Genomic DNA, 12,373 nt, shown 5'->3' with positions numbered 1-12,373 from the left:
TAAAAATTAACCTAATTATAGAATAGGTTGACAAAATTTGTGATTACAAATTCTTCAGGAATGATTTAATAATATATTCTACATGATCAATTTTTCAGCCATATGATTTGATTTATTTAAAATTCGGCAAGTAATCAATTTCAATTCCATGATCTATTAATTTTTTTTATTGGGTTAATTTATATCTAATAAACAAATGACATATCAAATAATTATTTTACCAAATTATATAATGTGCCTAATTGGTAAAATTTGTAATTTAAATATTTTATTAGCAACTTAGGGCCTGTTCTCCCCAGCTTATTTTCAGTTCAGTTCAATTCAGTTCAGTTCAATTCAGTTCAGTTCAATTCAGTTCGGATCAGATCAGTTCAGTTCGGCTCTTGACAATACTTTTACTCTCACATATCACTATTCATTTCAGTTCAGTTCAGTTCAGTTCAGTTCAATTCAGTTCAGTTCAGTTCAGTTCAATTCAGTTCAATTCAGTTCAGTTCAATTCAGTTCAGTTCAGTTCAGCTGTTTTATGCCGAATAGAACAGGCCCTTACTTCCTCCGTTTCTTTTTAAGTGACACATTTGCATAGTGTTTACTATTCACAGTTTAAACTTTAATTAGCTTTGGTGATTTACATTTTAGGAAAAACATAGTCACGTGGGATCTTGTTAGATTCGTCTGAATGTGAATTTTTTTAATATCAATTTTTTATAATTTTTACTTATTAATAATTGAAGATATTAATGGTTAAAATAATGCATTGGCAAACATGAAAACAAGAAATGTGTCACTTAAAAAAAATGGAGGAAGTATTTCAAAATCATATATCTCTTCATAATTAATAATTATTCAATCACATAAAATTTATCAATATTCATATAACATAACATAGTTAAATTTAATTTTAAAATAATGAGTACCCCATACATTTTTCGTATTTCTCATACACGCCAATTCAAACCTGAAATTTCTGTCCTGTCAAAAAAAAAAAAAAAAAATCTGAGATTTCTGTGTAAAAAAATAAAAAACTGAAATTTCGTATTCTCTCTCCTCTTCCTCTTGCTCGTGCTCAAATTGCAGAAGCTCGTTCCAGGTTCTTCTTTTGTTCCTTAGATTAATCTACTTGCTCAGAGTATTTTTGTTATTGTTGCGAATTTTGGTGTGAAATTGCGATTTATAGATCTGCTTCATGTGATTACTCATGCCATTGTTTTTATGCGGTTGTTATTGTTTGTTTGATGAATTCAACCTATTTTTTTTTTTTTTATCTCATATACTTGGTTATTGACTTATTTCATGTTTTTACGATTCGAATTTCTGGGTATAACTTGTTAATTCATGTTTGTTTGTTTCATGGAACTAAATGATAGCAAAATTTATGTTACAATTTGTAGATGGGCATATTTTCATGCCATTGTTCACTTGTTCTTGATTATTTCGTCAGATCAATTTTTCAAGTGTTGTCATCCCTGGGCCCTGGCTGGTATTTTGCTAGTTGCTACCATAATAGTGATGCCAATAAAGTTGTCAGGGATGAAGATTTTGGAGCAATTTTGGAAGTACCAACTATTGAATGATAGTTTACTCACATTTCTTGAAAGAGATCTTTTTTCTCGATTTAGCGACGATAATGTATTACAATGCTTTCAAAGCATCCACCTTTAGAGGGAAGGGCGCTCTAGGCAGTCAACTGATAATTAGTTTGTCTTTGCTTGAGGAAAATGATAGGTAGTTTGTTAGGGAGATATTCTATATAAAGGAGTAAGTTAGAGAAGGAGAGAGGAATGTTGAAAATTGTGGACAGAAATTAGTAGTTCGTAGCTTGGGAGAGTTCCATTCCTGTCGAAAGATTGGCGAAGGCTGTAATTTGTGATCAGTCAACTTGCTTAGCATTAATTCAGTTATATCTTGCTTGTTTTCCCTTAATCCTTGTTCTTCCTTCTCTCAATCTCTATACTCTGCCCTTAATTTTTAGGTTTTGGTTACTAAGCTAAGTGGACCCTTAGCATAATCTGATTGCAAACTGTGAGAAATGTGCTTAGGACTTAGGTAAAGTAGTAAGCATATACCTCATTTCCCATTGTTGCTTATGTGATTATAATCACTACTCAAATTTCTCTTTTTAACGCTAATCAGCCAATGCATTTGGTGATAGGATTTGGGTAGTTTTACTACATTTTGATCCAACAGAAGATGGGTGGTGGTAGTTGTTTTATGTGCTTATGTGCGATTTGGTCAATATTGTAGCATTTGGCATCACCTCTCTGCTCACTAATTTCAGAATCTTATATTAATTGCAGGTCCCAATTGGCGATCTAGAATGATTTGGGATGCAAACTTCTTCAGTTGTCGTTTCGTGGAGGAGCTTTCGCTTCTTTTGCTCCTCCACTTTGGGTCTGAAAAGATCTCAGTCCATCCCTACTCAATCACTAGAACTTGGAAACCTTCTCCTTGCAGCCCATATCACCAAAAGTTTGCATCAATCTGGGACGCAGAAGCTTGATGCTAACTCCATAACTCTCTCTGAGAGTCTTATCTTGCATGTCCTTAGAAAGACCTCCATTGATCCTTTCAAAAAGATTGATTTTTTTAAGTGGTGCTCTGACAGGCATGGTTTTAGACACTCTGCACAAATTTATTCCCGATTTTCCGTGTACTTTGTCGTTCTAAGAGTTGTTTTTACCTTAATGATCATGTGGCAAATGATTTATTTAGTGCAATGAAGCAAGACGGTGTTCTTGTTGATTCAGCCACCTTTAGGCTTCTGCTTGATGCTTTTATCCATTCTGGTCAGATTGATTCTGCTCTTGGTGTTCTTGACCAGATGGAAGATTTAGGAGCTACCTTGAACCCGCAGATGTATAATTCTGTTGTTATTGCTTTGGTTCGAAAAAACCAGCTCCGTTTAGCTTTGACTATGTTTAACAGGCTACTAGAAACGTCCAGCGGTTGTGGAGCTCCTGATCTCTGTGAGCCTGTTGCCTGTAATGAATTGCTTGTTTCTCTTCGAAGAGCTGAAATGAAGGAAGAGTTCAAGAAAGTATTTTCCAGTTTAAGGGATTATAAAATTGCTTTGAACACGTGGGGTTTAATATATGTATTCATTCATTTGGGTGTTGGGGCGACCTTGAGACTTCACTCCGTCTTTTTAGGGAGATGAAGGAATCAAGTGATGGTACTTGTGATGGTCCAGATTTGTGTACGTATAACAGCCTCATCCATGTACTTTGCTTGGTTGGCAAGGTGAAGGATGCACTAATAATTTGGGAAGAGCTAAAATATTCAGGTCATGAGCCTGATGCTTTCACCTATCGTATCCTAATCCAGGGCTGCGCTAAATCATATCGGATTGAAGATGCTACTAAGATTTTTAATGAAATGTTGTGCAGTGGGTTTCAACTAGATACTGTTGTTTACAACTCTCTCCTAGATGGTTTTCTCAAGGCTAGAAAGCTCAATGAAGCCTGTCAACTTTTTGAGAAGATGACCCAAGAAGGGGTGAGAGCAACTTGTTGGACATATAATATTTTGATTGACGGGCTGATTAAAAATGGAAGGGCTATAGCTGGCTGCACACTTTTCTGGGATTTAAAAAAGAAAGGGCAGTTTGTTGATGGCATTACTTATAGCATCATCATTTTGTATCTTTGTAGGGAGGGCCAAATGGAAGAAGCCTTGCATCTGGTGGAAGAAATGGAAGGCAGAGGTTTTGTTGTTGATTTGGTGACTATAACTTCACTCTTAATTGGACTTTATAAGCAAGGTCAATGGGATGCAACAGAACGATTGATGAGGCACATAAGAGATGGTAATTTAATACATAATGTTCTAAGGTGGAAAGCTAATATGGAAACATCAATGAAACATCAGCAGAAGAAAAGAGAGGATTGCACCCTATTTTCCCAGCTGAAGGAAATTTTAGTGAAATTGTAGATTTGCTCTCAGTTGAAGGTAAAGCAGATAGCGACATAGGATCAAGTGATGATGAATATTCAGATTGGGAGTCGGGCCGTGCCAATGTGGATGATGAGTGGTCATCATCCCCTTACATGGATCAATTGGCGAAAGAAGTCAAATTTGATGGCCAATTTTTCAAATGGTTCTCCTTGTCAAAGGGTCGACGAGTTCAAGCAAAAGGGATGAAGTCTTTTGATATTGACATGATTAATACATACTTGTCCATCTTTTTAGCAAAGGGCAAGTTGAGCATAGCTTGCAAACTATTTGAGATATTTACTGATATGGGTGCTGATGCTGTGAGTTATACATACAACTCCATAATGAGTTCATTTGTGAAGAAGGGTTATTTTGATCAAACATGGGGAATCCTCCATGAAATGGGTGAGAACCTTTGTCCAGCTGATGTAGCAACATATAACATTATCATTCAAAGTTTGGGAAAGATGGGAAGAGCAGATCTGGCTAGCTCCATTCTGAATAAGCTTGTCAACGAGGGTGGGTATCTTGATATTGTTATGTACAATACTCTCATGAATTCTCTTGGGAAGGCAGGTAGAGTTGATGAAGCCTTGAAGCTCTTTGAGCAAATGAGGAAAAGTGGTATAAACCCCGATATTGTCACATTTAATACACTAATTGAAATTCATACAAAGGGGGGCAGGCTAAAGGATGCGCACAGATTCCTAAGGATGATGCTAGATGCTGGCTGTTTACCAAATCATGTGACTGACACAATACTGGATAAGCTCGGGAAGGAGATGGAGGAGGAGAAGTTTCGGCATAAGAAAGCACCGAGCAGTTGCGTTGATTAGGATGATTTTTCTCCACTGGCAGTTGTGATACCGGTTTCTTGTTTGCATTGTTTGCTTCCTGAGACCAGGAAACCTAACAGGTAAGTGATGTTAATGTATCTTGTTTTATTTCACAAAGAAATTATCTAGCTGGCTAACCTTACCTAGTCTAATCCATAGAAGCTACTCATGTACTATACTTCACTACAATGAGCTAATGATGACTTTAGACAAACATTTGATTTACACATAGATTGAAATGAGACAAGTTTTTTCTCCGATATCTCTATGAAGTTACGACCCACACCCACCCATTACTTCTTTCTCAAATTATTCTCGCTCCTTAATCTTTGTGTCAGATCAATGTCAAATAAGCTTTGGGGCGGAGGGAGTAAAAGGAAGGGGAAAAAAATGGTTGCAACATCTTATAACAAGTTTAAACGGGGTGCAATCATATGCTGCTTGAGCCCTGAAGTCAAATGAGACTTTCCTCGAGTTACTGAGATTCTCCATAGGTGTCTATAAAGGGTATTCTGAGCACGACTTGTTCGTGCTCGGGGCCATTAATGTCGTATTGAGTATCATCTTATATTTCTCATCGTTGAATGACATTAGAGGACCTCTTTCCGTCTTCAATGATATGTTCAGCTGGATGTTGGAAAGGTAATTTTAAAGTTTTTTTGGTTTAATTTTCAGTGTGATCAACTTCCTTATAATACTTCTGAGTTTCTAGTTGTACCACTTATCTTTACTAAATGTTTGAACTTGTGTCGCATACAGCCAATTGCCTCAATTTCTTGGCGGTACGTGTGATTGTGCAGATCAAGGAGGTTGTCTGAGGTCTGACAAGGGGCCATGGAAAGATCCTGAAATCTTAAAGGTTCTTTCAAATTAGCTTTCATGTTATCGTCTCAAAATGTTAGATTCTGTAGTTTTGACTCAATTCTAACGTATTGCTGGCAGATGATTCAATCTGGTGAAGCCGAAGTAGCCATATCAAACAGCGAAGGGAGGGTTATTGCTTATAACAAGATGGTATGCTCGATTCCTTAAACAGAACCTTTTGTGGGTACATCAGAGCTGATGGCTGCCATCAACGAGTTCAGTTCTGTTTGTATATTACTTCTAATTTCTATAATTTTGATTGACCAGGTTAGAAATAATGACGTATCAACTGCAGAGTCTGGTTCCGAGGTTGATGAGCTTCTTTCTTCTAGAGCACCTGGGCCACCTCTAGAGTTAAAACTGATGCCGGTTGATGAAGAAGTAAGCACTCTTAAGTAGTGGCACCTGATATACATGATTTCACTTAGACAAGTCTTGTGATAGGTCTGCATTCTTAGGATAGTTTCATCGAGGTTTCTTAAATTCAATGTTTTGGTCAGGTTAAGACCATTGACAGATTTTCAAGAGACTACACTTGATATCTCTCAGAACTATAAACCGAATCCATCTCAAAATAACAATTTGAAACTGTTCATTAATAATGAATGATATTTAAAGCTGCATAGCTAGTTTTGTGAATCCATCTCCAAAGAACAGTGATGAAAATAGGAATAGAAGATTCCAATTATCTTGGATGTAAGCAATATACTTTCTTCATATCTCTTTTTAATATTTCTCAAAGATACAATGCCATGAAATGGACTGACGAGAATTAACATTGTGGAGCTTATTCTACGAAGAAATATAAGATACTATTAAGAAACTAATGGATATATTTTGTTTTATTAATATTTTATGTAGGATATGTTTTAGTAATTTCTTAGTTACGCTTGAATTCCTTATTTTTCTATGTAACTCATGTCCTATTAGTATTGTAGTTAACTTATTCTAGGAAGAAATATAAGATACTATTTCTTCCTAGAATATAAGATACTATTGTAGTTAGCTTATTCTAGGAAGAAAGATAAGACATTATTGTAGTTAGCCTTTTCTAGGAAAAAATATAAGATACTATTAAGAAACTGATGGATTTTTCTTGTTTTTCTTTAACAATTTGTGTAGAATATGTTTTAGTAATTTCTTAGTTGACACTTGAATTCCTTATTTTTCTAGGAAACTCATGTCCTATTAGTATTTTAGTTTGTGGGACATCTCTATTATCAATATCACCTGATGTAGTTTAATAAAATTAATGATAAATGTGATATACTATAATATGATGTTGTATATACTAATATGATTACTACTCATAATATATGTCATGATAAAAAAACTCGAGACTATTTCTCAAAGATAGAGGGTAATGAAGGATATATTGTAATGATGGTTATGACATTTTGCAGAGTAGAATGGCAAGAAACAATGGGTCTGCTGGTGACTTGCCTGATAGTGATGAACATGTTCCTGTAGTTGTGAAGCTCTTGGATGCTGGATCCAAAACCGTAGTCTCTATGGATCAGTGTAATCCGTCCAGAGGTTAGCATCTCAAAACTTTATATCATATGTCTGCATTTCTTATGCGCACTAATTGGTTTTGAGATAATATCTTGAAAACGTCTGTTCTCTTTATTACCCTTCCTCTTGCTAATTTGTTATGTTCATTAGTCATATTACCCTTCCTCTTGGTAAACAAGACGTCACCAATTGAATTAGCCGTAATTTTAGCTATGCCTTCAAATATCACTGTCAGTTAGGCCTAATTGATACCATAAAGAAAAAGAAAAAATCAAGTCCATAACTATATTATCCAATTATGGAAATGCCAGTAGGTTCTCTTATTAGAAATTTGTCACCTAAGCATGACCTAAAAGCCTAAGGAACAGCCAAATTTTTTCCATGCATAATGCATCTACCAGGGTTTGTTGATCTTCAATTCATTGTTTTCTCTTTTCTTTTGCATGTAGTGTAGCTTCAGTAACTGCCAATTAGACTTGGACTTTATTATATTCTTGGTATATTTCAACTAGTTGGCTTCAATTCTTTTCTCTCATTCTTCCCATGTTATTATAGCTCCAGCTGTACTCTAATAGTCTAATTTGATCTTTTAGCGTGTCTATTGTGACTTGTGCAGAGACGCCCTCCCAACCATCTGTGAACGCGGAGCGAAGTCGCTTCCGAATTGTTGCTGCAATCCTGGCCTTCTTTGTGATGTTATGTAATTTCTGCCGAGTGGCAACAGTAAAAGTCTCTCAAGGAGTTCCCAGGCTTATTTCAAAATTCCGTATGCAGTCTTCTGGATATGATACTTGGACCAGATTTCAGAGAAGATCTACAACGACCCTCAGTGAGTCCAGAATTCATAGAAAGAGATATTAGTTCAATAATGAGAAGGCTTACCGAAGTTGAAGAGAAGGTACAGACTTTACAAACAAAGCCGGTGCAGATGCCCTCTGAGAAGGAGGAGCTGCTAAATGCTGCAATATATCGAGTGGATGCACTAGAAGCAGAATTGATTGCAACTAAAAAGGTATCTTGTCTTGCCTCTTTATGCTATATGGTCCTTATTTGGTTGAAATTATAAAGCATAGCGAGTACAGCTTTTGGGAAGTGAGAAATTGTGGAGTTGTTTAGTTAGTTGTGACAAAGCACCAGAAGAAAGATCAACCAAAAAAGTTTCTTTCACTTCCTAGGAAACAAAACTACATGGGAGAAACCATTTCATGAAGCATTACTTCCTATGTTCAACCAAATGTTCCCTAATCATTCATAATTCAGTGAGACGTCTCATTGTTTCGTAATATTTATTCATTTGATGAGCAGGCATTACACGAAGCTTTGATGAGGCAGGAAGACTTGCTTGCATACATCGACGCACAAGAAGCTGCGAGATTCAGGGTATATGATTACATGTAACCTTGTTACTTAAGCTATCAATGTACATTTAGTGTGTTAGTTGCTTAAATTACAATTTCATTTTGTGCTGCAGAGGAGAAAGTTCTGCTGATGAAGAGTGAGTTGCTGCATTCAAGGAGATATTTTCCATTTTGTTATTCTCTTGTTGGGTAGAGTGCTGTGGTAAATTTTTGAATCAGTACGTGATCTCCTTGTATTTGTGTACAGTAGTGATATGATGCACTTTACAATCTTCTTCGAAGGTAAATTTTAGCCTTGATAACCAAATAAAAGAAAGAAAAAAGAAAAAAAAAAAGTTTGTCTATAATTATTTGTAAGAAGCGGGTTCACATTAATTCTTTGCGAGGCCAGGGTGAATTAACTACGTTAAGGGAAAATCTCTTACATTCTTCGTATCAAATAAGATGTTATACTTTTCTAAATGAGATGTTTCAGATAAAATGTTATACTTTTTTTGCCTTATTTATGAAGTTTTGAACTGTAAAATTACTTAAATATTCTTATTTTTTAAATGAGTTTTGACTATATAATCTAATTTAAAATAATTAAACTAATAAATATATTCCATTTTTCTTACTACTTTATAATATCTTCTAGCATCACCCTTGTTCTCTTCTTCCACATTACAACTCACCTTCTGTTCTTCCACAACCAAACAACCATGACCACCAGCCATCACAACTTTCTCTTCTTCCTCCCTCTTCCTTCGTCAAGATCAAAACTCTAAAAATCACCTCCGAAAATTCGTGTTCACCCTCATCGGTGACTAGCCACGTCCAACAAACAACAACCGCGACCACCATCCACCTTCGATCTCCTTAATCATCAAATCCGAAAGAGATTCTACCACAAATCATTGAGAGAGAGTAGGAGAAGAGGAGATAGAGTGCTGGATTTTTGATGGTGGTACACTGGTGGTTTTTCACCCTCTTTGACCCCAATTTCTTCATGATTAAACTTGATCATATTACACATACCTTCTCCTTGTTAAACTTTCACTAAGAAAAATTTCCCCATAATAACGCAATTCTCAAAGTGTAGCATCTCATTTTACGAGGAAGTACAATATATTAGTTGTTTCAGCCTAGTAACATGTTATTGTAAGCTCATCTCAATTCTCAACTCACTTAGACTTGAAGTAAATGGGATTGGACAATTATTTGGTGTTATATCTATGTCTTTCAGAATCCACAATAATATCAAGACCTTCCAACCCGAACCCTCGCACTATTCGGTGTGGTCGAATGGCTTCTGCGCAGCCCACTTGATAAAAGCTTGCTGCTTTGATCTCCATGGACTATGAGCGCCTACAGACTTGGTAAAATAACTTAAGAGTATAGCTAAGTGTTGGCAGTGATAACATGTTCTCTCATAAAAATTTTAAAAGATCATCTGCAGACTGCAGAGTGTTTGATTATGAGAAAGTCTTATCAGTCATATATTGTATTGCTCAATTATATTACAGTGTGAGCATAATAATACTAATTACGTATGATAGCACAATGTTACAGCGTTTGATTATGAGAAAGTCTGAAAGAGCTTTCTTTTCTAAAACTTGTATCACTATTTGCTTTACTAATATCTAGAAAAGTTATAGGCTTGAAGATAGAAGCTAGCACTAAAATGTAATAGATCCTACCAAAACTGATGAACTAAGCACACAATGCTCTCTAGTTGAATAAACCTTCTTCAAGGGAATCCTTACAGCAAAGACGAGGCGATATATATACTATGTGGTTGAAAGATTCAGGCTTTATGCTCACAGTCGTGAGTGCAGTTCTGCAATAGAAAGCATGCTGCAGATGGAGCTGCCCTCATGTTCAATTGCTTAATAAAACAAGGCAACGAATGGACGCGAGAATGGAAGCATATGAATTCATTCTTTCTTCAAAAGTAAATAATCTTTTCCAGGCAAAAATGTATATTCAAATATCACAACTGAAGTCTAGTTTACAGAGTTCAGAAAGGACCAATATGTATCAAGCAAGCTGGTAAAAACAACTAGAGGAAAAAGAAGGGGGGAAGATCAGCACTTTCACTGTTTGAGCATCAGTCAGGAATTACAGTTTAAAGGCATAAATTGTTATGAAGAGTAAAAAGGGTGAGTTTGAGATGTGAAGCCTTGGTAGCTGATTTTTGCAGAAGAAATCAGTCACTCTATCTATCATCATCTACTAGATTTCCCACCAGAAATACTTTCTTGAATCTTCTTGAGATAATCAAACTCTGTGTGCCTCTTGCTTCTCTGTCGATGTGTGCACCATCTTGTGATGTGGATGATTCCTCCGGAAAAGGGGTACTCACACGAACATAAGTCACAAAAGAGAACCGCGTATTATGTTCCATCATCTGACAGGACGAAAACAATGGACTGAATAATGATAAATCAATTTGGGGAATGAAAGTGTCTCATTCAATGTTTGCTTCTATATCAGTCAAGTGAATTGCCTCACAACCGCGACCATTCAGTGCTTCCCTGTAACGTATAATGAACATTAAACAGCCTTAAACCTATATAACCAAGCTTATCACATGTTATTCTGATTTTTTTTTTGGGACTATAATTGAAAGTATCAAAACTTCCACAGGGAGGAAGTAATGTCGTAAGGAAAAGAACTTATCACAGATAACACCAACTTACTTCAGAATTTGGCCACCTCCTATTACAAACACCTTCTCAATAGACTCAATATGAGGAGGTTCCGCCATTAAATTTAATGCTGAGGAGAAGTCGTTGCAAATTACTAAATCATCAAAACTTGCACCTTCCAACTTCCCTGCACGAGTCAGCACAACATTAAGGCGGCCAGGTAAAGGCCGGTACTTCTGAGGAATGCTTTCCCAAGTTCTTCTCCCCATGATCACCACATTCCTCTTACCATCAACAGATGTGGTTGTTGTGAGCTCCTTGAAGAATCTCATATCGGAAGGCAAATTCCACGGCAATTTGCCATCCTTACCAATTCCCATATTTCGAGTTGCAGCAACCACAACTTCGTATGGCCTCGCAACGTTCGTCTTCCCATTGCAAAGATCCACAGAGGTTCCATCAAAACCCTTAAGTGAATAAGGCAATACATGCCTTGTTATCACATTTCGAAATATTGAGAATGTTGGTATTGAAAAGAGATTGACATGGCTACTTCCATGAGAAATCAAACTGGTCTGAAAAGTTAACAGATTGTAGCACAAACAAGTCAACAAAATTTACAAGTTTTCAGTTCCTTAAAATATGTTATTTGTATATAAACATATAGTTACAATAGTTCAGTGTAAAATATGGGATGAATTTGATCATCTATTGTTCCAACTCGACTTACACTAGCATTTGCATTTCCTTTGATTATGTATTTCATTCTCATAACAAGAAACTGAGAGGTCGTTTGGTTCACTTCAAATTCCACTCAAATTTGGATTTCCTAGTAAGTACAAATAAGATAGTTGTTTGGTATGCGGAAAATAGGAATTCATGATAAATAGAATTTCCAAGGAAATGGAAATTCTTATGAAGGGTAGGAAATTAATCACCAACCCCCTGGTGATTAGAAATTCCCGTGTCGATTAAAATTTCTATGCTCAACCAAACACCAAAAGCCATTTCCTAGGAAATAGATTAGGGAATGTACATCCCATGAAATAAGACTTTCCATGCGAATTAAGTTCCAAGGGTAACCAAACAAGCTCTGAGACTCAAATCAAATCACAAATGTATGAATTATGATTATGAAAACAAACTACAAATTACTCCATTATCATTAAAAGACAATCATTTAGCTCTTGTAAAAAGAATTAGAGTGTATGGGAGATATAATACCTGGGGATTTAGA

The 12,373-nt window shown here is 36.0% G+C and overlaps 1 protein-coding gene and 1 pseudogene across 1 annotated transcript; both read left to right on the top strand.

Annotated features, from left to right (window-relative positions):
- The first annotated feature begins 853 nt into the window (after positions 1 to 853).
- Positions 854 to 5,386, top strand: LOC130589347 (pentatricopeptide repeat-containing protein At4g01570-like; annotated as a pseudogene).
- Positions 4,816 to 8,793, top strand: LOC104889550 (phosphatidylinositol/phosphatidylcholine transfer protein SFH8). Its single transcript, XM_057394951.1, has 8 exons — positions 4,816 to 4,849; positions 5,529 to 5,628; positions 5,712 to 5,783; positions 5,901 to 6,014; positions 7,037 to 7,169; positions 7,765 to 8,160; positions 8,454 to 8,528; positions 8,620 to 8,793. Exons 3-6 carry the CDS (start codon positions 5,712 to 5,714, stop codon positions 8,007 to 8,009), a joined length of 564 nt encoding a protein of 187 aa, XP_057250934.1. The 5' UTR covers positions 4,816 to 4,849; positions 5,529 to 5,628; the 3' UTR covers positions 8,010 to 8,160; positions 8,454 to 8,528; positions 8,620 to 8,793.
- Positions 8,794 to 12,373: the final 3,580 nt, after the last annotated feature.

This window comes from Beta vulgaris, chromosome 1, assembly GCF_026745355.1.
Source record: "Beta vulgaris subsp. vulgaris cultivar EL10 chromosome 1, EL10.2, whole genome shotgun sequence".
NCBI lineage: Eukaryota > Viridiplantae > Streptophyta > Magnoliopsida > Caryophyllales > Amaranthaceae > Beta > Beta vulgaris.
Note: the sequence above shows the minus strand (reverse complement) of the source record. Positions and strands in the feature narration are given on the sequence as shown.